This window comes from Sus scrofa, chromosome 6 (assembly GCF_000003025.6).
Source record: "Sus scrofa isolate TJ Tabasco breed Duroc chromosome 6, Sscrofa11.1, whole genome shotgun sequence".
Lineage (NCBI taxonomy): Eukaryota > Metazoa > Chordata > Mammalia > Artiodactyla > Suidae > Sus > Sus scrofa.
The window spans coordinates 78,264,053-78,290,719 of NC_010448.4; the positions used below are offsets into that span (position 1 = coordinate 78,264,053).

Here is a 26,667-nt window from a genome sequence, read left to right on the forward strand (position 1 = left end):
TGGATTTGACAGCTTCCTTTGAGAATGAATATGTTTTAGAAGAGCAAACTATGTCTTTTTTATTGGTTTGGTGTGTTTTGTTCGGCTATGCCCGTGGCGTGTGGAACTTCCCAGGCCAGAGATCAAACCCATGCCACCACTGCCGTGACAACGCCCGATCCTTAATCTGCTGAGCCACAAGAGAACTCTTGACAGGTTCCCTTGAGTGTGGGGCTAGCAGGTGAGGTGAGATGAGTCATGCCCACCTGTGATACTCTGGTTGGGTCGGGACCTTCAGCACACTGAAGCTTGCTAATGATGAGATAGGGCCTAGGGCGCCAGATGACAGTTGTCTGTATGCTTCTTCACGGTGAGCTGTCCTGCTGAAAAGGCTCATTGGGTGCTAGTCTAGGGGATCAATTCTGTTACTCAGCTAGCTCACAGCTCTGGAAACAACCGAGACAGGTGTGTGCTGTCCGAGTCAGCAGTCATTGCCAAAATATAGGTCTCTAGAAACTAGGTGCTCCAGTGCTGTTTTTGCTGAACAGTTTATCCAGTATCTTGGGCCTCTCTTTTTAATACTTCAATTGTGGCCTAGAATCCCAGTGTCAGGATAAAATGTAGCCTAGTGATTGCTCTTCCTTTAAGATTGTTCATGGAATCGTTTCTCGTATATTGGAATGTTTTTGAGGTTAGAATGTCTTCCTGTGTTGAAAGTTCTGACATAGCTCCATTGATCATTACTCTTTTTATGTCCCTTAGTTTCAGATGCTTCATCAGGATGAATCAAATAAAAGAGAGAAGATCAAGACAAAGGGAATTGACTTTGAAGATGACCTGAGAGACGAAGTAGAAGATGCTGTCCAGAAAGTTTGCAATGCAACTGGGTGTTCAGTTAGTATTTGTCATGCGGTAACAGTGGTTTATAAACAAGCGTTGCTCTACCTGCGATTTTTGTGGTGTCACTCTAGCTTGCAAACACCTGATGGGCCAAAATAGGTCCAATGGTATTTGTAATTTGATTAGGTTATGTGATATGACTTAATGAGAGCTGTTTATTTTACTCCTTGCTAGACTTTACCTAATACTGTTCAAAATCCTAAGGAATTTGTGAATTTATTATTTTTCAGACTAGTCCAGTTTTATAAATATTTATTTTATTAAATGGTTATTTCAGGTGACCGATCTTACTGAAAATTAAGATATTTTATAAATGGAAGATCTTAAAATCTTGTCTCGATTTTCATTATTACAAATGCTGTATCAAATTTTTTATCAAATTGTTGAAGGAGAGGTAGGTAGCAAAAGTATATTGAATCTTGAAGTGTTCCTTTGTTTCTTTTATAGGATTTTAATTTGATAGTCCAGAACCTGGAAGCTGAAAATTATAATATTGAATCTGCCATAATTGCTATGCTCCAGATGAACCAGGGGAAAAGAAATAGTAAGTCCATGATTGATATTTATAAGCTTTCAAAGTGATTGCATTGGTGATTTTCCAAATATTTATTTTTAATCAAATGACGGGTATCATTGTAGTCACCCATTCATGCAGCAGTTGTTTATTGAGCACTTTGTACATGTAGCCGTTTTTTGCTTGGTGCTAGCCCTACCGGGGAGAATATAGTCCAGGGTGGGGCTGCGGGGGAGGCGTGCTGGAGACGATAACTAAACTGGATAATGATACATAACGAGGTGGAAGCACAGGGTGCTTGGGGAATGCATGGAAAGGCCCCTAGCCCAGTTTTGAAGGGATGGAAAGTGTCAGGGAAGACTTGACTCTTTTAGAAATAAGGTCTCATTATAATATCAAAGTGATAACTGGATGGAATGGAGAGAAAAGGTGTTTTTCTAATTGAAATATTTAATTACTAGCACCTATTAACTGGTGATAATTCAGAATTTTTTTTTTTTCTTGAGCCAAGTTTAACCCTGTGATTCAGAGGAAGGAAAAAAGATGTTAACATCAAGTTAAAAAGTAAATAAAAGTTTTTTATTTTGTTTTAAATTTAACTATTTTATCTTATTTGTTTTATGTTTTTTGTGCTTTTTAGGGCCGTACGTATGGTATATGGAAGTTCCCAGGCTAGGAATTGGAGCTGCAACTGCCAGCCTATGCCACAGCCATTGCAATACCGGATCTGAGCTGCATCTGCAGCCTACACCATAGCTCATGGCAACTCTGGATCCTTAACCCACTGAGCAAGGCCAGGGATCAAACCTGCGTTCTTATGGATACTAGTCAGGTTCGTTACCGCTGAGCCACAGTGGGAACTGCTCCAGTTATTTATTTTAAGTGATTGCAATTATTGCCAGACATTATGTGCCAGATACTCTTCTTGGCATTATGCTTTTCTGATTGGGTGTTTTATTTGCTGTGCCTCCTTTGAAAGCTGTAGGTATCTTGGTCTTTCTGACTTTGAAATAGCACTGTGCAGTGTCTGTGCTCTCCCGTGTGGTATGTAGTTGACATGTAGCTGAGTGAGACTGACTGAGGAACTACATTTAAATTGTATTTAACTTTCTTTAATTTAATTTAATTTTTATTTTATTTTATTTTTGTCTTTTCTAGGGCCGCACCTGTGGCATATGGAGGTTCCCAGGCTAGGGGTCCATCAGAACTGTAGCCACCAGCCTACGCCAGAGCCACAGCAACTCGGGATCCAAGCTGCATCTGCGACCCACACCACAGCTCACGGCAATGCCGGATCCTTAACCCACTAAGCAAGGCCAAGGATTGAACCCACAATCTCATGGTTCCTAGTTGGATTCGTTAACCACTGAGCCACAACGGGAACTCCAAACTTTTGTTAATTTTACTTATATAGCCACATGTGGCTTGTAGCTACTGTGTTGGACAGAGCAGCTTTAGAGCCTGTTTCCTTTCTGTTTTTTGGGTACAGATGAAAGATTTCCCCCTAAAAATTCATGTTAAGAAAATGGTTAAATCTAATAAAACAAAGCGCTCACCTGGTGGAAAGGTGATGTTAAGACTGGTTAACAGGTTATTTTAAAATTTTTCTTCTAAATTATACCAATTGTTTTTTCCTTCTGTTCCCCACTGTGTTGACTTGGTATTAGAAATTTGCCTCAAGGAGGCTTGCTCTCCACATGACAGTGATCTAGGGACTCGGGACATTTTGGAGTCATTTAACAGTAGTCGCTTTGTGTAACTATCGAAGGCTTTCAATTTAACAAACTATCTTTCTTTGGAAGATGCAGAGGAGAACCTTGAGTCCAGTGGCCGAGTGCTGAAGCAGTGCGGCCCTTTATGGGAGGAGGGTGGCAGTGGCACCAGAATCTGTGGAAATCAGGGCTTAAATGAAGGCAGGACTGAAAATAATAAGGCACGGGCCAGCCCTAGTGAAGAAAACAAAGCAAATAAAAACCAGCTACCAAAGGTAGGAGAGATGGGGCGGCAAGGGCGAGTGGTGGGCTGCTCTGATTCGGTGGCAGTGGAGGGAACTTGGAGCTCATTTCACTGTGTGGTTTTTCCTTTGATTTAGAAAGGTGGTCGTTGTAGGGAATGGGGGAGGGTGTGGCCGTGTAGCATAAAGCAGAACGAGACCTCACTTGTCCTGTTGGGAGTTCGAGGTGACAACCGGAAGGAAGTGAACCCTGGGCTCCTGCCCTGTTCACTCGGGGAGCCTCCTCTTTCCGCCTGACATTGCTGCGCCTGTGGGGGTGCTTTCCGCGCTAAGCCATGGGACCAAATCCCATTTTTTGTAAATGCCATCGTCTTCAGTAAACACCTTTGTGTAGAAATTTTCGTATTTTGCATTATTTGCTTGGCTCATGTCCCAGCAGAGGAATTAGCAGGTTAAAGGGCATTTGAATCTTTTTAAGGCCTTTTGGTAAATTGTCAAATGCTTCCCAGAAAGGCTGTACCTCTCCGTCCCCGCTTCCACTCCCACAAGCGGTATGTGACACCACTTATGTTACTGAATTTGGAGCTTATTGTGTAGAAATCAAGAATTAGGAGCTCAAAGTGCAACAGAATGTAAACGCCACAGACTGAGGCTACGTGCAGTAAAGCTTCTGAGGATTTTGGTTGGGATTCCCGGGGGCATTAAATTATTTACCGAAATAATTTCCTGCGGCATGGTTGCGTGTATCTCCTGCTGGACTAGGGCAAATCCTTCTTTAAGTCATTTTGGATTGGTTTAGGAGGAGAATGGAATTGGTTTTGTTGGCTAGCTCAGCAGGGGGGTGTAAATTTAAAAGTAAATTTGAACAGTAATGGAAAATAAATCGTTTTTCGTCCGTTAGGTGGGTTTTGTGTGTTCTTGTCGAGAGGCAGTCTGTGTCCTCTGCCTCTGTGAGCCCCCCGTCCTCCTCCAGCAGGTGTGGCCTGTGTCAGCCGTGCTGGAGCGTCACCCGGCCACCTTCTCTTCCAGGTCACAAACAAGCAGAGGCGAGAACAGCAGCGCCTGGAGAAGAAGAAGCGCCAGGAGGAGAGGCACCGGCACAAAGCCCTGGAGAGCAGGAGCAGCCACAGGGACAACAACAGAAGCGAAGCGGAGCCGGGCGCGCAGGTCACCTTGGTGAAGACCTTCGCTGCTCTCAACATCTGACTCTGGCCGCCTGGGAGCCGGGAGACACCAAGGCCAGGTGGAGCGCGCGCCGGGCTGTCCGGTCAGGCCGTCCTCTTCCAAAGCGAAACGCAACCCACAGAATCACACTCGGAGTTCCTTTCCTTCAAGCTGCCTCTTTTTCGTTCAGAGTTTTGTCAGTGATGTGTTTTATTTAATGAAAGTGCAGGGAAGCCATTCACGTTCTGTAAGTCAAATATTGAGTTTTAGGGGTGGATGAGTTAGGTCAAGAAAAACCTTTTGCTTGTGTGGTTTTATTTGCCCTGAGAGTCAGAGTTCAGTGACCCTGGGATTTTTCCTTAACACTTGAGCTGAGTTTCGCTGTCACTGTTCCTGAAGACGTTTCAGGAAATTCAAAATGACAGGTTTCCTTTGCCTCCTCTTTCACTTTCAAACAGATAATAACATGCAGGATAGTTTATAAATGATCTCCAACTCAGGTACATGTTTAAAGTTAATTTTCTTCTAATCCAAGTTAATCAGAAAATAATTCAGGAAGTGTTTTCCCAAAGTAATAGGACATGGAGGTTGTGGCCTCTGTAGTCAGGGCGGACGTTAAACAACTACGTTTCTCTTCTTCCTGATGCTAATGTTATTTCAGATGGGATGCAGGTGCTGTTGGTTTGTTTGCACTCAAGCCATATGGGCCTGACTGTTAATGAGGCCTGGGCTTTGCTGGGAAATTGATGGTGTTGCTGAGTTCCTGGTACTTGTTTCTTGACAGTGAGAAGATGGTTTAGCACCATTTATGGTGCAGCTCTGGGATTCTGCAAGTATGGCGAGCAGAACCCATATTTGTAAAGGGAGAAATAAAGAGTCCTGAGTTTTTGCTCAGGAAGAGGCTGAAGAGTTCGTTGATTTTGTAAGGGTAGAGTGTCGGAAAGTATATCTAAGGTTTTTCATGTTCAGATTTTAAGTTAGTTTGCTACTATTCTAGCTTTAGAAGGATGCTTTCAGAGAAATAAAAGGTAACTTGACCTCTTGCTCAGGTTTCTTAGTATTGCAGAAATGAAATCCCAGGAGTGTCCTGGTGGTGTGGTGGGTTAAAGGTCTGGTGGTGTCATGGCTGTGGCCCTGGTTATTGCTGGGGTGCAGGTTGGATCCCTGGCCCTGGAGTGTCTGCATGTCACGGAGGTGCCCCCCAAAAAAGAGAGGGAGAGAGATCCCATAAAATGCTGCACTTACTTCTTTTTATTTAAGCCCAGTTTTGGGTTTTGATGTTGGAAAAACTCTAGCAATCCTTCAGAAGTTGTTAGAGATTTAGGTTAGACCAGCAAGGCGGAGAACTACTTTGGCCGAGGCCTTTGAGTGGCTCCACAGTGCTGAAATAGTCAGATTTGGGCGGTGGAGTGATGCCATTACCCAAACCGATGGAAACCATCACTTAGGTGGATGTAAACTTTAAAACTGTAATGTATGAAGTGGCCCATTTTGGACAGACTTTGCCTTTGGGGGACCTGATATTTGGGGAAATAATAGAAATAATATACGCTGAATCAATGGCAAAATTCAAAATTATAAGGGTTCTGAGGCAAAGCGAAAGCTATAAAAAGGCTTTGACATGTAGAGATGTCAGTGGGTGGACTGGCCTTGGATTCACCGGATTGTCTTTATCAGCAGGTGATTCGCTTTCTTTGGTTTTAATGATGTATTTTAATGTTTTGTTTGTTTGACTTTGGCAACGTGTTGTGTTTGGAGCATCAGGAGTCTCTGGGAGGCGCTCCCAGGACGTTCTGGTGCAGTACCTCGTGACACTGTGCAGATTTGGGAATGGCACAGCGTTTTCTCTGTGCATGTTGCAGAGTCCCGAGTCCAAGCCTCTAGAACTCAGTCCAGACACGTGAAAGGGTTCCGTTGCCTTACTGTCTCCAAGGGAGTGAGATCCAGTGCTTTAGGATCTCCTGTTCTCTTGGCTTTCAACCCTGGGCGCATTCCTGCCTGCGGCTGAGCGTTTGTGCGTGAACGCTTTCTTGCCTCTTCTGTACTGTGAGAGACAGATCAAGACTGTGTACCAGAAATTCAGTAAAATTAGGCGTCAGAAATAGCTTAAGGGCGACCCATTGTCAGAAGTGGTAGGATTGCTTTATTCCCTTGGTTAATGCAGGTGCCCTTGGGCCCTCTTGGGTTTTAGAAGTTGCTAAAATGTTATTAAAGAATATCGGGCACATTTCTTTGTAAATCACCTAATTCTGATAATAGGCTTCAGCATTTCTGGGCTAAAAGAACAGTGGTTTTAGAAACTGATCAAATGGCTTCAGTAGTTTTCCGTTATTACCGTTTCGTAGTTTTCCAGCTCTGTTTGGTCTGTGTTTAGTATTAGGAATGGGTCACACGTATCCAACTTTAGTGCTATCTTCTAGCTACAGGTTTGAATTTAGACTTCACTGCCTCAGTCTTCTCACCAAAGGGCGAGGTGAATGGACTCGTGTGGTACCTCGTTGCCTTGGGGGGTGCTGGGGAACCACTCTGTTGGCAGCCACAGTGGAGGCCTGGGGTGTTTAGTCCTGGGATCCTGTTGGCAGTGGTGGCACCTGCCCCGTTGCTCACGTGCACTCCACAGCAGGAGCGAGTCTTTCTTAATCTCTGTGGCTGTTAGAGGATTGTCACTTGGGGTTGTTGTCTTTGTAGCTTTAGTCACGTGGAGGGAGAGGTGGGGCAGTGGTCCCTAGCTGCTTACTAGTCTTATAAACTGTATATAAAGGTTTCATGGATTTTAAAAGAAGATTTTTTTAAAGGTCAAAATAAATAAACTTTTAGTGGCAACAATTTGTACTAGAGAGGTAGATACATCAAAACAACATAGAACCACAACTTCTAAATTAATATAGTTACCACCAGGAGATATTAAGATGGATAGAGTGTCTATGTGTATTTATTTTTCCGTAATAGGAACATATGCTTTCAGGAGAAAAATCATTGACGAATTGTGGCAGAAAGAAGAATCTTAAATGTTAGTTGAGATTGTCTATAGTTTCTTTCATAAGCTCTGAAAACACTTCCAAACCCATTTTGATTCCAAGGGCTTGTGAAGTGGGATCTCCATCATGGGGCAGCTAGAGCTGGGCTTGGAGCCTCTGTGGGGGTGATGCCCGCCCTGCTTCCTGGGGCGCCTGGACAGTGTGAAATGACAGGGTCCCGGGGTGTGGGGGAGGGCGTGCTGCTCACATGTTAAGTAGGTGGCCAGCAGATGGACTTGGCCTGAACTGTGCTCGCGTGCGTCCCTGTTGTCAGTGTGCATTTTCTCTCTTTCGGAGACACTCTGGACCACTGTGGGTTTGTTTAGTGGGTCCACGTGGAATTGCCGTCACTTTACCTCTGAGAACTGTGTGACTCGAATGGGCGGTCAGTGGAGGGAAACTTGGGTTCCTAGTCAGAGCCGATTGACACGCCCCTGACCAGGAAGGTGACAGTGGCGCTTCAGTGTCGCAGCTCTGGCCCTCTCTGACTCCCCTCTTGGGCAGACGTGTAGCTGCTCACCTTTTACCTCAAAGCTCTGTCTTTCCGTAGCAGCCTTTAGACTCAGACGCAGTTTTTTTGTTTGGACATTTTCACTGTTCACTGTTTTATTCATCTCAGCTTTCAGAGCAGGTGTTGCTCAAACTCTGGGGCCTTCCGATGGTTGTTCTGAGGCGACTTGATGGCACTCTTTACAAGGTGTGTTTTTTGACTCTAAAGCAAATCGTATTTTCCCACTGATGTTGTTAGGTTGAAAGTCTCGATGGCATATTTAAATTATACGGGATCTTCTGGTGTCACATACTAGAGGGGGAAATGGGTAAGTGGTTCCAAGTGGCCACACCAGTCACGGGGTGCACACAGGGTCTGAAACCAGAAGGTGCCCAGAGCCAGCCCAAGGGGAGCGGGGCCTCGTGGACTGTCCGTGCCACCCTTCCCTGTGCAAGCCTCAGGCTCTTAACCATTTCCTCTGGGGGACTGCTTTGGAGAGCCCCGCTTTCCTAGTTCGGACTACACGGTAGCTCAGTTAAAATGCTCAGCGTGCTCGCAGAGTTATGTGACAGGGGACTGGAACCAGTGAAGAATGACGTCTGGAAACGCACGAACGCTGCGCGGTGTCTTGGTTTTAAGCCGGGCCTGCCCGTGACCCCGAACTGCTTGTGCTCGCCGTGCTGGTAGCCACCAAAGGTCAAGATCCCGGGCGCAGCCTCCGCAGTCAGCCCCTCCTCCTCCGCCCGTCGACATCCAGCAGGTCACTGTTGCCGGTCCTCGCTGACGGTCTGAGCTCAGTCACAGACCTCGGCCTGTGGTTTGTCCCCTGGCCGGTCCCGCGACCACCAACACTTAAGGAAGACGGGTGAGGGCTCCTCTCTGGTTCATTTTCCGAGGGCAGAAAGGCCCTCGGCCTCCCCGGCTCCCCTTCCAGCATCCTCCACCAGCACTGAGCTCAGTGAGAAAAAGAGCCAGGAGTCGGCCAGCAAACCTCCATGTTTCTCTTGTTGATGTCGCAGTGGGGGTGGGCCTTTGTCCCCTTCTGAAGGGGGCGGGCGGGTCTGTGGAGAACACGGGCTTTCGCAGGCTCAGCGCCGTCTCTTGTTCTGATTGCACTGTACCTGTCCTCGCTGCACTCTGGAGATGTTTAAGGCCTCCGTGGGGTCATGAGCCATAGACTTAGCAAGTCTTGCCTTATCTGTGGAGCTCGACGGGGGGAAACGTGACCGTTGTCTGATGTCTGTAGTTCATGTCCTCCAGGTGTTTCTTTCCTCAGATTGCGTTACTCTGAACCATTTTGTTTTTTATTTACCAAAGTACTGTACTTGGCTATTTGCAGTGTTTTCAAAACCAAATGTTTCTTTTTTTTGTGTTTTTAATCTTCAATACTCGGTGCAATAGAAGCTGCAAAGATGTGCCACTTTATCTATGAAATGGAGTTTTGTATACCAATAAATTCTAGTTTGAAGACAGAGCTGCACGTTGTTTTTGTTGCTGTGTGACCACCGTTTGCGTGCGTGAGACAGAGCACGTGGGAAACGTCCTTTCGGGAGACGTGGTGTGGGAGGTATGCGTGTTCTCCCAGTACAGTCTGGGATCTCACGGAGCTGCAGCAGCTGGCCCTAGCTTCCGCCCAGGTGTGTGGGGTGCCGCACACTCCGACAGGGCCGTCCTTGCGATGATGGCTGCTTGGTATCCAAGAACGTCCCTGATAGTTTGCTGTTGTCTCAGCACGGAGCAGCTGTCCAATGGCTTCCACCTTGGGATTTTCTAGAACTCTAAGGGTTGGTTTGACCCCATTCTGGGAGGAGGCACCTTCCCCCAGACACAGGTAGGCAGCAGTGACCCGGGGCTCACCTAGAGGAGGACTTCACCTAGGTCCCTGCCTCCTCCAGGGCTCCGGTCACAGTTGCTGTGGCCTCATCAGCCTCGCTGCATCCTCGTGATTTTGGCCTTGAGGCTCCTGCTGTCTCTTGTTCTATGTTTTTGCTCATCAGGTGGCCTTTGAATTGGCTCCATGGTACCTTGACACCAACAGGTACACGGTCCTTGGCACTCTGGCTTCTGGCAAGGCCATCTCCCTTGGTCACTGTCCTGGTGTGATTTTTGCTTCATTCCGTAACCCAGAGACTTCTGGGTGCACAAATGCTATCCGGTCCCTGAGCCTACAAGGCCCAGATTCTGGACCTCATTACCCAACTGAGAGTCTTTCTGGAGGATCCGCTAGGACCAGAGTGCTGTCCCCACCCCAGTGGGAAACTTCCATACCCGCAATGATTCAAGTGGGCGGCCACCTGCTGGCTTGGGTGGTGTTCTAGGGGCTTCCTGCCTGCTCTCGGTGACCTGTGAGATTGGATGAGTCTGGAAGGACACAAGTGTCCTCAGGCCAGGCAGGAAATAATTAGAGAACACAGTTGGTTATTTACATTTTCCTCCAGGCTACACAGCCTTGTTAACGCTGGGGGAGAGACAGTTTACAGTGCCAAAGATTGAAATACTGCAAGGGGGAAAGCGGCTGCTCCCGTGTCCCCCTCTTGGTAACTGCTCATGGTTGAAAACCCAGGTTTAAAGTTACCTGTTCACCAGATATACCACAAGCCCTTCCCCGCAATGCTTAGAAAGTGCATGTCGGCCTTGAGATACAACCAAAATTTGTCATGAAATGCTCTGCTCAAATAGGTGTTGGTGGGACTGTTGGCAGAATGGTCAGTCTGTTCTGTAGACCCTTTTGAGTTGAATAGGATCAAGACCAGTTCATGGATTGGCTTGGCAGCAGGAGAAATTTTCCACCTCCGAAAAACTGGTCTGACCCTCCCTATGACAGAGACTTCAGCTATCTCGAGATACTGAGTTTTGGTTCAGTTTAGTTCCATCCAAGAATCCATCCATCATTTCCTGAACCCGTGCTGTGTAAGAGTCTTTATTTCTGGGTATTGAATCAGACATGGACCTTGTCCTCCAAAACCTTTCAGCCCTGCAGTGAAAGTAGACAGGAAGCTATGACCTAAGAGAAAACAGGCCATAAAAAGAGGGACTGATAGGAGGGTCGGGGGTTCAGAAGGAAAGTCAAGGAAGGCTCAGTGGAGGAAGTGACATGTGGATGAGACATGAAAGAGGAGCTAGGAGGTGGAAATAGGGAGCTAAGGTATTTGAGACAGAAGGCCAGCAGAAGCAACTCCCTTCGAGAGAGGGAGTGGGATGTCCCACGTGTTTGGGATGGAGTTTATGAAGGATGCACACCCTTCGTTTGGAGAATGACTAGGAACTCCTTTCTTCAAACACTTGGCATATGCCTCTTGCTACCAAAAGACTAATGCTTTTCTTGCTGAATGAGTTCCAAAGATCAGGCGCCCCTGGTCCTCCCTGACCATGTCTTACAGCCTCGGGGTTGGCCTGTGTGTGCATTTTGACCTTGGAACACGTCACAGGTGGCTCCTGCAAGTTCAGCCTCACTGCCTCTGTGGGACATCAGTTCAGGGCGCTAAAGGTTAATGATTTTCCAACACTTGTCCATTAAGATGAATGAGCACTCAGAGCAGTGAGCCAAGGGCTATTCAAATAAATTAGGATAGTATTTATCCTGTATATGATGCCACTTCCCTAAAATAACTGCAATTATCATGTATCTGTGGATGCATGAACAGGTGTTTGTTTAGCACCCACTCTGATGGATTCAATAGGGAGACAAAAATGCAAAGTGGCCTAGCACGGATGGAGCATCTGTGATGCTTCAGGCACTGTGAATAGGTTCTCATTTAAACCTTAAAACAACCCTATGAGGCTGGTGGTCCCATGCCCATTTTTTTTTTTTTCCTTCTTTTTATGGCCATACCCATAGCATATGAAAGTTCAAGGCTAGGGCTTGAATCAGCTGCAGCTTGATTTGGTCTACACCACAGTCACAGCAACATGGGCTCCAAACCACGTCTATGACCTACACCGCAGCTCACAACAACACCAGATCCTTAACCCACTGAGATCAGGGTTCAAACCCGCATCCTCATGGACACTATGTCAGGTCCTTAACCCACTGGACCACGACAGGAACTGCTGGAGATCCGTTCTCCAGCAGCGACACTGCAAAGAATGCCAAGAAGCAGATGAATATCCATGAAGTCACAATTGGACTCTTGGGAATTACAATGTGATTTGTTTTCTAATCACTTACTCAGCAAGTTATTTAATTGAACACTGGGTTAATAGCTCTTGTTAGGGGCTAAGTGGGAACAAAAGCAAAAACCATTCAAATCCTGTCATCCAAATTGGAGAAGCAATTTATGAAACATTCAGGTAGCAAAGTCCCTTCTCCAGCCTTGATTTAGTGCCCATGCCTCATTAATTCATTAATTCATTCACTAATTCATTCAATGAATTAATAAACAAAGCATTTAGAACAGTACCCGGTGCTTAATAAATGTTATAAGGTATATAATATAAAATGTTGTATAGATGTAACATATTATACATTTATATATAATGTATATACATATATAAACATATATACCTAACATGCATTATATATAATGTATATACATATTATAGACATTATAATATAATAGCTAACATTAAGCATTTGGCACTTTTATAATATATATACACACATATATAGTATATATATAATATATATACATATATACACATATATACATATATATACACATATATATACATAAAATGTTATAAAAGTGCCAAATGCTTACTGTTAGCTATTGTTATGACTATCATTCATCTGTAGGATGCTTGTGATGGGCGGGGCACATTTATTTTGTGTACATTCTCACCTGCTCATTTATTAAAACCTTCCTCCAACAAACTTGCCAGGGAGATGTCACTGTTCCACTTCACAAACGCAGAAGCCGAGGCTGTGGTATCAGTGCTTTTGGATTTGAATGTGCACATGAATCACCTGGGGGTCTCGTTAATCAGCGGGTCTGGGGTCAGGGCCAAGATTCTGCATTTCTAACAAGCTCCCTGAGCAGCAGGGTTTAGAACTGATGCTGCTACCTGGCAGCGCCGAGGGCTCTACCTGGAACTCTGACGTCAAGTTCAGGGTTTCCTTTCCCTTTTTTCAGTCCTGTCCACCCAGTCTGTAGCTGGAAATCAAGTGTGTACTATGGACACACACATAAACAGGATTTTTTAAACAAAATCGATGCACTCAACAAATATTTATTGATTCCTGGGAAAACATGCTGCACCGGGCCTTGTCTTAAGTTCCGCTTTTCACTGTCAGATGGTTAAACAATGCCTTGAATCCATTCCCCCAGAACCCCACCTCTCTCCCTCTCTCTCAAGTCAGTTCCTTCTTCCTGTTTCTCTGCATGCAGTGGCACCATCAATTTGAGATGTTTGTGAGGACTTGTTATTTCTCACCATATTTATTACTGAAAGTGTTAGCGGACAGATTACACTAGCCCAGAAACACACCTTGTCCCCATGAAGGAAAATCCAGGTTTAAGCCAAATTCATTTCCCATTAGCCTGAAAAAAAGTGGACACCAGAGGGCGCCTCAGGACCATTCTTCCACACCCACGCTGCTCTCTCCTCCCCACCCACCCACATGCAGGTGCTTTAAGATCTGGTCTCCTAGCGATTCTTCACCAAGGATAGGAGTCACTCACAGCAGCAATACATGCACATCTGCCCCTCTCCTGTTTTGTTTGTTTTGCTAGCACAGACCTTCTTTGCCTTTTAAAGTTTATGGCGATCATCCTTTTGATTGCTTCAGGCTTAAGTCTTGAACATTATACACTCGCCCGGAAAAGGAGAATGGAGTGGATGTTTATCACCCGTCCGTTGTGAGCTTGGCTCGTGCAATGCTTTTTCCCATGCTTTATCTCACTGAATAGGCTCATCCCAATCCTGGAAGACTTTAGCAGCCTATTACATATAGTGAAGATATTTTATCTATATTTAGGAGTTGAATCTACTGAGATCTATTGCTTCCAGGAGAGGCTGCATTCCATTTGATGGGACTCTTCTGGTGCATTAAATTGGCTCCAGAGAAGCCCCAGGATGTTGGATGTTGAAATCTTTCCTCTTCCCTCCCCGTATCAGGAGCCTGACCTGGCCCAGGCATCTCATAGCTGACTTCCCTGGGTCCTCTGGGCTGGCGCAAGATGGTAACCAGAGGGGCAGAGTGTAGGTGGCTGATGCATGAAAAAATGGAGGCACCCTGGCTTGGGCGTGAGGACACGCCTTCAGGTAGAACTTCCCTCTCTGACCGCCAGGCCCCCATCGGTCACAGGAGGGACTGGAATAAGTTGACTCGAGAGTTTCTTTTCACTCTCAGCCAGTCTTCTGATGGGAGGGATTTGGAGTCTGGTGACATAGTGGGGACAATATTTTGGGGCTGGTATTTTGTGTGCTTCTCACATTACACCATCGGGCCAGAAACATATCTTCTAGAGATTGCCATTATTGTCTTGGAAAAGATTGTATAATGTTAGAAAAAGAGTCACAAAAACTTATGAGAATAGGAAACTGAAAGGGCAGTGTTGCAATTGCAGGTGGGGGGCCACCCATGTCAGACCCACGCTGTGTCCCAGTGCTTAGCACGCTGGCACACAGTGGTGCTCAGAAACCAAGGCATGAATGAAACTGTAGACTAATTAAACCCCTACAATGAATCCGAGGATCCGTATTCGAATTGTGGGAAGACATTATTCATATATTCAGAAGAGGGAACTGAGGTCCCAGGGGCGGGTTACAGAGTCTTCTGGGTACTGAAAGGCCCCCAGGCACAGGTCTTTCTGGGGGAGGTGTGGCCTGGGGAGGCCCACGAGGGTCCAGGCCCGAGTGTGGGAAGGAGGAGTGGGTTTGCAGCAAAGGAGTTTTCCAGAGGGAGGGCCTTTGTGACAGTGTTCCTGAGGTCAGCAGCTGGAGGGTGGGGGCGGGAGGGAGGCGGGGGAACACAGACTTAGCAGGGCGGGGTGGGTCCTGTGCACAGCTTGTCCGGATAATGGGCGTATTTACGGTTGTAGGTGCCCAGGTGGCGGCGAAAGCAGAGCGCAGCCCTCTTGTCACACTCGCAGGTTTGTCGCTGGCAGCTGGTTCTGCCGGCTGGATGGGACGAGGCGGATCAGGGACTGGGCGCCTGGGACCCGCCACTCTCAGACGCACGCAGGGGACTGCGCTGGAGTCCACGTGCTCAGCCCCAAACTGCAGGAAGCCCATTCGTTCTCCAGGGCGATGTTTCAGGGGCGGGTGAGAGAAACGGCCCAGGACGCTGGGAGGCCAGGAAGCTCGTCTCCCGTTATCTTTCCCCGCGCGAGCCCACTCCACGGTCCTTAGCCCCCTCCTGCCACGGGGAGACCATCTGCCCCCGCCCCCGGGGTGAGCACAGCGTTTCTAGGCAACTCCTTCCCCACAGAGAACATCGCAGCGGGGGGAGGGCAGGCATCAATTGGAAAGGAAAACTAAGGAAGGACAGCGACTCATCGCAGAAGGCCTGGGCCTGGGGGAGCCCAGAGGGGCTAAAGCTGGGGGGGGGGGTCTGCTTCCCTCAAAGCGGGCGGGGCCTGTTTTTCCGGCATTTCCCTTAGCACCTGCCCCCCCCCCCCCGCCCCGTCCCGCCATCCAGTGTGCCTCCGCCCAGCCAGGAGCAGAGCCGCCGTCCAGTGTGCCTCCGCCCAGCCCAGGGAGCAGAGCCCGCGTCACCACGGTGGGGGGTGGGGACCGGGGCCCCCAACGCCTCCTCTCCCGGTCCCCTGCCCCCGCCTCTGTCTATCCTGTGGTTTTGACTCCCTTTGTCCCCATGAAAACCTCTCCCAGCTAGGAAATGTTTGCCTTTCTCACTTTCCCGCCCAAAGGTCCTTCTCCAGAACCTTCGCGGTTCTGTGCACATTGGCTCTTTCAGCAAAACTCAGAGTTGGAAAGGGCTCAATAGACCCGTGAGCTCCTTTGGGTAGTTCCTGCCAGGAGCTGAACTCAGCTGGGGACCTGAGAGATCATCTCGTTTTATAGAGGAGGAGGCAGAGGCTCTTGAGGCCCGCCATCGATCGCCCAAAATCACACAGGGGGCCAAGGGGAACCCCTGAGCCTATGTCCCTGTTCACCGCACCCCTCCCCTCACGCATCCTCTCAGTGCTGGTCCTGACAAGTGTTTGCCCCAGTTTTGCACGAATCCCCCGGGACAGGGAGCTCACTACCTGTCAAAGCTGCCTTGGAAAGTGGGGGAGGGGGGGGCAAGAAACCCTGAGCTGAATTGGTCTCTGGTGGTTCTGGTCCTTGCTCCTCTGCTCCCCCGACAGACCTTAGAGAACTGAGCTGAGTCTTCTTTGACCCTCCCAGGTGTTCCTGCTGTGCCCTCAGGCGGGGCCTGCCCTCCCCCCAGGCTGCTGCTGACCCTGTAGCTGGAAGAGAGTTAGGTTCCCTGAACGGAGCTCCCTCCATGGGACTGGGCTGTGTGGAGCCCCTCCACCCACTTGGTTCAGGCTGCCTCCCCAGGCTGGAGATCCTAGGAAAGCTCATTGGTCCGAGTGGACATAGGGCCTGGCTAAGATGAGGACAGGGCAGTCAGCCTCAGGGACCACTGCTGTCCCAAGTCCAAGCTCCAGCTCTCGTCTGGGGCTGTGCCCTTGAGGCTCTGACCTGGGGACCTTGCCTCTAGTTGCCCCCCAAGCCCTGGGGAGGGCTGTGTGAGAACAGCTCCTCAGGGGCCTGGCTCAGCCCCGCCCCTTCCTCCTCTCCCCAGCGGCTGGAGCTGAGAGACCTCTGGGTGGGGGAAGTGCCTGGGGTCAGGCAGGAGCTGATAGGTCAGGGGTCTCTAGACCGGGTCCCACTGGAGCATCTGGGAGGATGGACAGGCCCCTCCCCAATTCCATGGCTATTGGAAGACACCATGCTTCCAGCCCAGGATCTGGCCTTGACCAGGCTCAAAGGTCACCAACAGGAGAAGGTTCCTGGCTGAAGCTCTCCCTGCTCCCAGTGTTTGGGGGACTCCCGGGCTGTTTACTTACCACAGACGATATTGCGCCTGCTGGCAGAGAAAAGATACTTTTCCAGTTTGGGCTCACAGCCCAGCTTCTCCAGACGCCCATAGCAGCAGTCATGGGCATGGCAGCACCTGTAAAGGTCACGGTCAGCCTGGAGGGGCCTGTGAGCCAGGCTGGGCTGGACCAGGTGCTGCCCTGGGGATCCGGGGCCCACAGGGGCTCAAAGGGGAGGTCAGCCCCTACTTTCTAGGGGTCCCCAGCTCCTCCCTACCACCAGGATGCTCCCCCCCAGCCCCTCCATCCCCAGGGAGGGCCCCCCTGCTGGGCTGCCTGCTCACCAGTCTGTCTGGTCCACTGGCCAGTGGGCGCCGCCGACGCCACAGTAGCAGCCATAGTCATTGTACTGCAGTGCAGGCTTCCCCGTCATCCTCTCAATCATCACCCCAAACTGAACCAGGTTCCCGCCAGCCAGGGCCACTGTGGGGAGCAAGGGTGGAGGACATCAGATCCTCCCCCTGCAGCCAGTTGCCCCGATGTCCTCTCAAATCTGAATCCAGACATCCCTGTGATTGTCTAGGGAACCTCGCCTCCCCAAGCAACGCACTCCCAATAATAACGATGCTCATTAGTAATAAGATTCCTGTGACCTCATCTCACCTTCATCCCCAAGTCCTCACCTCCATCTGTCAGCACAGCAACCCCCTCCCCCCATCCTCCAGCTGCTTCCCAGTGATCATCTCCCCAGGTGTCAGCCCCCGCCCCCTCAGGAGCACTCTGTCCCCCCAAAGTCCCACTAGGTTCCAGTAGACAAGCTTCCTAACCACCTGGACTTTCCTGAATTCCTCCAGAACCTGCCAATGCAGCAGTGGGGGGCTGCCCACTTGGGCAGGTTGGAGCCAAACGTGGAGGCTCAGGTGAGGGATGGATCAGAGTGGCTGGAGCCCACATGAGCTGTCTGCTGATCCCAGCCAGCCCCTCTCCCATGCCCCCCAGGCCGCCGGGCTGCACTCTCCCCCCCCCCCCCCCACCCCCATCTCCACCGGCCAGTGCTGGCTCAGCTCAGATGGAACTGGCCTCAGGATGACCAGCCACTCCTTCCCCAGGATCGGGCTCAGGGGCCTCCAGGGAGCTCGTTTGCTGAGCTGGGGCAGGGGAGGGGTGAAGGCAGGAGGTCACTTACCCAGGAGGCAAAGTAAGGTCAAAAGAGGGGGAGGCTTCATCCTGGGGGGAGGGGAGGTGAGCAGAGGGCAGAGAGGCTGGGATGCAAGAGAAGGGAGTGAGCAGTGGCGCCTCTGATCTCAAGTCACCTCCCCAATTAGTTAAATACTCAGGGCCTGTCCACTCCCCATCATTAACCCCCAAATGCCCAGTGATGCAATGATACTTCCAGATCTGACACTTTGGCCAAATCCCCAGGGGAGGAGCCAGCCCAGGGCCTTGTTTCCAGGCAGCCTGGGGAAGAGAGGAGCCAATCTGTGGGCTTTCTTCTCACTGCTTTTCCCACTGCACCCCACCCCACCCCTTTCCCCAAATTGTCCCTCTTCCTCCTGCCTCGGAGCTGTGAGTCTGGGCCGTGTTTTTCATTCTTGGTGTCTTTTTCTCTTCCCTTCCTTCTCTCTCTCTCTCTTTTTGCTTTTTAGGGCCACCCCAGAAGGAATACGGAAGTTCCTAGGCTAGAAGTTCCCAGGCTAGGGGTCAAATTGGAGCTACAGCTGCTGGCCTACACCACAGCCACAGCAACTTGGGATCCGAGCCGCATCTGCAACCTACACCACAGCTCAGGGCAATGCCAGATCCTTAACCCACTGAGCGAGGCCAGGGATTGAACCTGAGTCCTCATGGATCCTAGCTGGGTTCTTTAACCTCTGAGCCACGAAGGGAACTCCCTTCTCTCCCTTCCTCTCCCCTCCCTCCCCTCCCTCCCTTCCCCTCCCTCCCCTCCTCTCTTCCCTTCCCTTCTCTTCTCTGGCCACAGCCACAGCACATGGAAGTTCCTGGGACCAGGGATTGAGTCTGAGCCACAGCTGTGACCGACACCATATCTGCAGCAATAGCGGATCCTTTAACCTGTGCCTCTGCAGCAACCTGAGCCACTGCAGTTGGATTCTTAACCCACTGCCACAGTGGGAACTCCTCTTGGGGTCTTTTTCTGATCCCCATTTTACTGATGCAGCTGCTGAGGCTCAGAGAGGCTGAGAAACTTAAGTTTACAAGGCTGGGGCGTGCCAAGGGCAAGTCTGTCCTGTTTCCCTGCTGCCGGCTACTTCATGCCCCATTCCATGCCCTGCCCCTCAGCCAGCCCCCGTGTTCCCCAGATGGAGAACAGTGACAGCAGTGACAGCAGCTTGACTACATGGCAGGGCACCAGCGGTCTGGGAACCCTTTGTCCAAGAGCTGGGAGTTCAGCCAGCTGGGCTTGGATTTTTATCTATTGTTCCTTCCTGGGCAGCTTCCTGCTTGTTTGGCAGGTAGTGAAAATACTTCCAGCCAGATGTGAATTCAGTCTCTCCCATCCTGGGGTAGTGAGGCTGCCGCAGAAATAGGCTCCATCTGAGTCGGCTGGAAAACCCACATTCCAGCATGGACTAGATAGACATTTCCAGCCTGGATGGGGGCAACAGTAGCCTCCTGGTCCAGCTTGGCCCCCAGAGAGAGCTGCTGTCCCCATAGTCAGATCAGAACATTGAGGCTGGGCTTCAGAGCTTGGCTGGAGGTCAGAGGGATGGAGAAGAGGGCCTGGCTCTGTCGGGCTCAGAAATGTCAAGGTCCCAGTGGTCCTGGCCTCACAGTGGCCTCACTGGCTGGCTGCTGCCTCTCTCTGGAGTCCACTCTGGTAGCCCTGGCAGCAGGATGCCCTGTCCTGGCCTGCGACTTCCTCCTGCCCCTGCGCACCCTGTTCCTGGTCTGGAACTCGGATAACCTGACCGGCCACATCCTTCAGGGTCCAGGGCCTGGGAGCTGCTTGGTCTGTGGCCTTGGAGTCCTGATTCCACCCCTTGTTAGATGGCCTTGGGCAGCTCCTTTCTCTTGCTGGGGGCCTCGGTTTTCCTGTCTCTACCATGCAGATAAAAGGCATTCCACCTCTGCCTCCTTCACAGGATGGATGGATGCTCACCTTACTGTGTGCCAGGACCGTGCCAACCTCTCCTCCAGCAGGTCTCAAAGAGCCCTCAAACCACCCCATGATGTGGCATCTGTCATCATGCCCATTTTACAGAGAAGCAAACCGAGGCATATGCCTAGTGTTGGGTGAGCCAGAACGTGGGCCCAGGCGGTTCAAAGGGCTTTTCAAAACAGGGGCCCTCAAAAGGTTTCTATTTCTTTACCATGAGAGTGACTGTAATCCAGCTTGGATTATATGTGTCTTCATATAAATGCAATCATAGCAGTTGCTTTTTAATTTTTTTTTTCCTTTTGTCCTTTTTTTTTAAGGGTCACACCTGTGGCATATGGAAGTTCCTGGGGGTCGCATCAGAGCTATACCTGCCGGCCTAGGCCACAGCCACAAAAACCTTGGATCCTAGCTGCATCTGCAACCTACGCCACAGCTCACGGCAACGTTGGACCCTTAACCCACTGCGAGGCAGGGATCAAACTCCCATCCTTATGGAAACTAGTCAGGTTCTTGACCTGCTGAGCCACAACGGGAACTCCTTTGTTGATTTCTTTTGATGGAGGAGAAGGCCCACGAAAGTGCAAGTGGCTGGGGTCCGTGACAAAAATCATGTCATGGTCCCTTCGAGTGCTGATTTGGGTTCTGGCTTCAGCCTCCTTTGCAGGGGAAGAAGAGGCTGGGTCTCGCTCCAGAGGAAGGACTCCTGACACAAATTTCCTGGCCCCACCTCATCAGGGAGAGAGTCCCTAGGGAGTTGTCACCTCAGGGTGGATGGGGGAGGGCTGGAGGCAGAGATCCCTGGCAGGGATTTGGGATTAAAGGTGTTTTAAAGAGGAGAGAAAAGCTGGGTAAACACAGACACACATCCTGCCCTTGGTGGGGGGCGGGGGGGGGGGGGCTGCCTCTAGCCCTTCTCATTTCCTGCTCAGAACTCCTCCTGGGACTCTTTTCCTGCTCACCCCACTTAAGGAAGACCTGTAGGAGGGGCCAGAGAGGTGAGTTCATTGGGCCGGGGTCACCCAGCATTACTGAGTCATGGTCTCTGGGCTGTGTGTGTGTCCCCTTTCTTACTTTTGACTTTTAATTTTAACAAGGGCTCCTCCTGGCCTCCCCTGGCTTCTGGCTTGGGTCACAAGAGCCCAAACAGTGACTCACTGAGGAGCTACCTCCTAAACAACAGAAAATTAGCTTTGATTCCCAGGGAGGTTTGGCCCACAGCCCTTCCTGCAGCAGCATTAAGGGCATTTCCCAGGCACAGCCCGGTTTCTGAGAGGATCCCTTTGCTGAGCCATTTCAAACCCTAACCTGGCCAGGATGCGGCCCCTGGAAGCCCTGCCAGGGGGAACCTACAGCAGAAACCTGAGGTCTGTTGGGCCAGAGCCAGGCAAGGAAATCCAGGTTGGCTTCTAGGCGGAGGTGTCCTCAACTGAGGCTTGATGTGGAGGCATTTGGGAGGACTTGGACTTGAAGGAGCGTTTAGGGAAATGTGGTCGGTGTCATGGTTTTCTCGCCAGTGGTGCAATGCGCCAGGTCAGAAGTGCTGCGTCTTTGCATCACCAAGACTTGAGTATCAGCTCCACCACTCAGGGGCTGTGTGACCTTGGCCAGTCCTGCCACCACTGGAGCCTGGCTTTGTCATACGTAATAGGGGGAGTAATTAGACCTGCATTTCAGAGTTTGGGGCCAGATGAAAAGGAAATGAAATGTGTAAAGTCCTTTGCAGGATGTCATGCCCATTGGAGGAACCCATAAACGTGGGTCCCTCCTGGCCTCCCTCCTTCCCTGGCCACAGAGGAGGCAGCTGCTGCCTGGGAGCTCAAAGCACTCAGCCTCGCTGGAGCCGGGACCCCCAGCATTTCAGTGGGATTATTGCCCCCCGCTCGACAGATTTTAACTTCCAGGATGGAGGACTTTCTGTTGGGGCTCAGCACGTTAAGAACACAAGAAGTATCCATGAAGATGCAGGTTTGATCCCTGGCCCCTCTCAGTGGGTTAAGGATCCGGCATTGCTACAAGCTGCAGTGTAGGTCACAGATATGGCTCAGATCTGACATTGCTATGGTTGCAGTGTAGGACGGCAGCTGTAGCTCCAATTGGACCCTAGCCTGGGAACCTCCATATGCTGCAGGTGCAGCCTTAAAAAGAAAAAAAAAAAAAAAAAGAAAAAACAAAACTTCCATGATGGAGAAGAGGAGAGAGAACAGAGCCCAGTTTCTCAGCAAGGATGTCTTTGTCTTGGTGTGAGCCTGTCCCTTGTAGTTTATTTTATTTTAATTTTATTTTTGGCTGTCCCATGGCATATGTCCCTGGGCCAGGGATCACATCCAAGCTGCTGTTGCGACCTATGCTGAAGCTGCGGCAACACCAGATCCTTAACCCACTGTACTGAGCTGGGAATCAAACCTGAGTCCTGGTGCCCGTCCCGCCAGTGGGAACAGCATTTGCAAAGCTGTCCTCACACAGTTGGTTTTCCCACTTGTGATGGAGAGTAAAGAACAAGAATCCTTGGCTGGGGCCATTGTCATCATTTATAAGGTCACCAGCATCCTTTCAAATGGCACAGCTGCGCCTTGTTGGTCTCTGTCCAGGGTTTTGACACAAGGAAGTGCCCGCTCATATGTTTGGACGAGATGGTCCTGGCTGCTGAGAGGTGACTGACTGGGGGGGACTCCAGCAAAGGAGGGAAGGCCCGTTAGCAGGGTACCTAGGGCCCCAGACGGGTCCCACGCAGCCAGTGATGGGGAGGGGCCGTGCTGGGACACAGCAGGTGGAGAGTGGAGGGGTGACGAATAAATTGGGCCACCACCCTGTTCATGGAGACTTCGTGGGTGTGGGGGGTCAGGAGGAAGAGGAAACTGAGGATTCTCTTGGGAGCAGGGCTGCCCAGGCAGGTGAGGCAGGTGTGTTGCAGGAGCACCTGTGTGTGTTGCGGGGGTGGGGGGTGGGGGTCGGGGTGTGACTGTAAGTGCCTGGGCAGGGGTGGGGTGGGAGCATCTATGCCCTGGCCACTGTGAGGGGCCCCTTTGCTCCCTGGTGCCACAGGGTCCAGATGATGCGGTGGGCTCTGGGGTCAGGCTGCCTGGCATTACTGCTGGCTACCTGGACACTCTTGGGCAAATGATCTCATTATCCGTGGTCTCTGCTGCCTCATCTGCACAGTGGAAACACTCACATATTCATCTCATAACATTGTTGGGGGAGAGCTCCCGTCATGGTGCAGCAGAAAGGAATCTGACTGGTATCCATGAAGATAGAAAAGAATTGCTATCATGACACAGTGTTACGTGTAGACCTGTGTTTACATAAATGTACGACTACTATGCATTGTTTGATCTTGCCAAGGATTCCTTGGGGAAAACTCCACTAGTTCACCAGCGTCTCTAGACCTGTGAATTGGAAAGGAACAGGCACAGGAAACAGCTATTTGGAACGCATGGGAAGTGGTACTTTATTAGGTGAGACCTGGTGCGGCCGCACCCTCCGAGGGGAATCACAGCCTCTGAAGCAGCGACCAAAGGCGATGTGGCCACAGCACAACCCACAGCCCTTGTGATATTTGGATGCAGCTGCCTTTTGTCTTGAGGACACAGGGCAGGCCATGTGAGCAAGGGGTTTCCTGGGGCCTGAGCAATGTCGGATGTGAGAGAGGATGTTGAAGGCTGGGGACTGTCCTGCCCAGTGCCAGGGACTCGGCAAGAGGCAGAGGTACTTCTGGGCCTTTGGATAAATTGACTGTACTTGTGTCTGCATGTTCCCCTGATGGTGCATCGGCTCGTGTGTCTGTGTGCACCTCTGTGTCTCTGTGTGCGTGTGAGTCTCTTTGTGTACGTGTATGTGTGTGTGATACTGTGTCTGTGTGTGGATGTGTAGCGTCCTCTGGAGCGAGGGATCCGGCACAGGGCCTCCTTTCCCTGCCTCCAGGGCAGTGCTGGTGGTAATGAAGCCACCATCCATTCTGTGCCTCCTGTGTGGTGCCAGGCACTTTATATTTGACCTTCACTGCAACCCTGTGGAGTGGGTAGGAGTGTTTCTGTTTTACAGATGATGGAACTTAGGCTCAGTATCCCGCCGAGGAAGTAACCAGCCCAGGCCACTCAGCTACCCAATTCACAGGATGGGTCAGACACCCGCTAAGTCTGATGCTCTTGCTCCATGCTGCCCCCCTGTGGTGAATTTAAGGTATTCTGTTCTTTTCCCTGATAGTACTCATCACAGTTTATTAGCAATAAAATATTGATAACTATCTGATTATCTTTCTCCTCTTGCAGACTCTAAGTTCCATAAGAGTGGGATATTCATCATTGTATCCTCAGTGCTTAGCACATAGTAGGTCTTCAATAAAATTTTGTTGAATAAATATAAAGGAAAGAAAATATCTTTCTCTCTATGTCATATATATATATATATATGTTGACTTTTATATGACAATATATGTTTAGATATTGGTGCTTTCCACTGGAAATAACAAAGGAACAAATTTTCCATGTTAAATAATAAAATGGATTATTGGCTCAAGTCAGTGAAGATTCCAGAGGCATGGTGGCTTTCAAGCATGGTTGGATCATGGCTGTCGTCCTGTTTCCTCTGTAGTTCTTTCTATCTTGCCCTCTCCCAGTGTCACTTTTGTTCTTATGCGGGGTTCTCTAGTGATTGTAAGATGGTTAAATGCAAACAGGGATTCCTACTCCTCAATCACATTGGGAGAAAAAGAGAAGGCACAGCTTCCCATAGTCACTGCACAAAAGTCTTCAGCTTTATTCTGCTACAAGCTGCCGAGGATAATCTCTGTTGCAAAGGGGATAAGACAGAAGCTGACTGATGTATCCTTTAGGCTCACCCTTGGGTCTGAAGGACCGGAGTATTTAACCCAACTGCATGATGACTGTGCACCTGAAAAGGGTGGGCCCCTGAGGGAAAACCTGGGTGTGTTAGGAGGGTGTTAAGAGGCCAAATGGGTGCTGCAGAAATGCAAAGCATGTCTCTGTCACTACTGTGCTTCCAGAAATGGGGATTTTTCTAAAACCACTTTGAATAAATTCAGAAATGCCTACTTACTTTTTTATTTTTTGTCTTTTAATTTTTTTTAGGGTCATGCCTGCAGCATAGGGAGGTTCCCAGGCTAGGGGTTGAAAGAGAGCTGCAGCCTTTGGCCTACACCACAGCCACAGCAACGCCAGATCTGAGCCACGACTTCGACATACACCACAGCTCCTATGGCAATGCCAGATCCTTAACCCACGGAGTGAGGCCAGGGATCGAACCTACATCCTCATGGATACTAGTCAGATTCGTTTCCTCCAGAGCCACGATGGGAACTCCAGAAATGCCTATTTAATTGCAGGTGAGTGGATAGAAGGGCCCATTATTATGAGATTGGGGGGAAATACCAACTCCCAACCAATTCAATAAAATTGTGGAGCTGAAACTACTCCCAGAGGAAACTCCAGATGAACCCTCACTAGATTTTGAGATGTTTGCTCTCAGCCCTAGAGCTTTACTCTAAAGATATGGATTTTGCTGTTTTAAATTGTGGGGAAGGAGTTCCTGTTATGGCTCAGCAGCTTAAGAACCCAACATAAGAACACATGAGGATGTGGGTTCAATCCCTGGCCTCGCTCAAGTGGGTTAAGGATCTGGCATTGCCATTAGCTGCAGAATAGGTCACAGATGCAGCTCGATCTGGTGTTGCCGTGGCTATGGAGAGGCCTCAGCTGCAGCTCCAGTTGGATCCTTAGCCTGGGAACTTCCCTATGCCCTGGGAGCAGCCCTAAAAAGAGAAAAAAAAATTGTCAGGAAGATTCACAGGTTATGTCCAGGAAGTCAGCCTATTAAAGATGGTCCAGGTGCCTCCCTGTCAGCCGGAACACAAAACAAACAATTGGACGCCCTTAGACAAAGAAAATGACAACCCTAGCAAGAAAAACCAGAAAGATAAGATGCAGGAACAAAGAACACATCTCAAAAACAAATCAAAGCAACTCTGAGGCTCTCAGCAAGTCTTACAACACAAATAAAGGAGCTGCCAGAAGTCAGAGAGAAGCTGCCAGAGCAGCAGCAGACTCCCAGTTTTGTCTGGAGATACCCAAAATAGGTGCAAATGAATGGTTACCAGGTCTTTACAAAGAGAGAAAAGCATTCCACACATTCAATTTAGCAAACATTTAGGTTCTAACACTGTGTTGATTGCCAAGATGAAAAGACTCCTGCTGATCCCAGCGGACAGATAAGCAAATGTGTGAGCGGCTATAACAGAGCGTGGAAAAAAGCACAAGGGCGCCACAGAGGAAGAGATAATTCATTCTGCCAGGATGGCCTTTAAGGAGAGCTGCAAAGAGGAGCTGTCCCTGGGATTGGGATCTTAAAGTATGAACGGGACTTTGCTGGTGAGAGCCTCAAAGAGGGAAATGCAGTAGGAACCATGGGTACAGAAGCCTACCAGCTTAGAAGTCCTGTGGACATCTTTGCTTTTCTCTGCTCAGAATCCCTTCAGCTTGTCTTTGATAACATCATTCCATTTTTCCTTCTCTCATTCTATAGGGTCCTGATGGAAATGCCAATCACAATGAGGCCCCACCCCCAGAGGCGAGCACATGACCAA

At 49.7% G+C, this 26,667-nt stretch overlaps 2 protein-coding genes across 3 annotated transcripts in view; one reads left to right on the plus strand and one right to left on the minus strand.

Annotated features, from left to right (window-relative positions):
* The window catches only part of OTUD3 (OTU deubiquitinase 3), a 31,941-nt gene extending 22,449 nt beyond the window's left edge, over positions 1 to 9,492 (plus strand). The window contains exons 5-8 of one of the 2 annotated variants that reach the window (XM_021095471.1): positions 742 to 873; positions 1,327 to 1,423; positions 3,196 to 3,380; positions 4,377 to 9,492. In XM_021095471.1, the coding sequence (XP_020951130.1) occupies positions 742 to 873; positions 1,327 to 1,423; positions 3,196 to 3,380; positions 4,377 to 4,553 (591 nt within the window). In that variant the 3' untranslated portion in view covers positions 4,554 to 9,492. The remainder of the gene's footprint in view (positions 1 to 741; positions 874 to 1,326; positions 1,424 to 3,195; positions 3,381 to 4,376) is intronic. The other variant, XM_021095472.1, reaches the window with a different exon arrangement.
* On the minus strand, positions 14,028 to 18,201 carry PLA2G2E (phospholipase A2 group IIE). Its single transcript, XM_021095473.1, has 4 exons — positions 18,135 to 18,201; positions 17,293 to 17,431; positions 16,979 to 17,085; positions 14,028 to 15,080 (listed from the first exon to the last, which is right to left on the minus strand). Exons 1-4 carry the CDS (start codon positions 18,172 to 18,174, stop codon positions 14,938 to 14,940), a joined length of 429 nt encoding a protein of 142 aa, XP_020951132.1. The 5' UTR covers positions 18,175 to 18,201; the 3' UTR covers positions 14,028 to 14,937.

Bases quoted from the DNA above. Each gene is read 5' to 3' on its own strand.
- PLA2G2E (XM_021095473.1), bottom strand. From the start codon at position 18,174: ATGAAGCCTCCCCCTCTTTTGACCTTACTTTGCCTCCTGG. The intron at 17,086-17,292 runs GTGAGCAGGCAG...TGACCTTTACAG, and splicing joins CCAGTGGACCAGACAGACTG to GTGCTGCCATGCCCATGACT. The intron at 15,081-16,978 runs GTAAGTAAACAG...CGTCCCATCCAG, and splicing joins CAGGCGCAATATCGTCTGTG to CCGGCAGAACCAGCTGCCAG.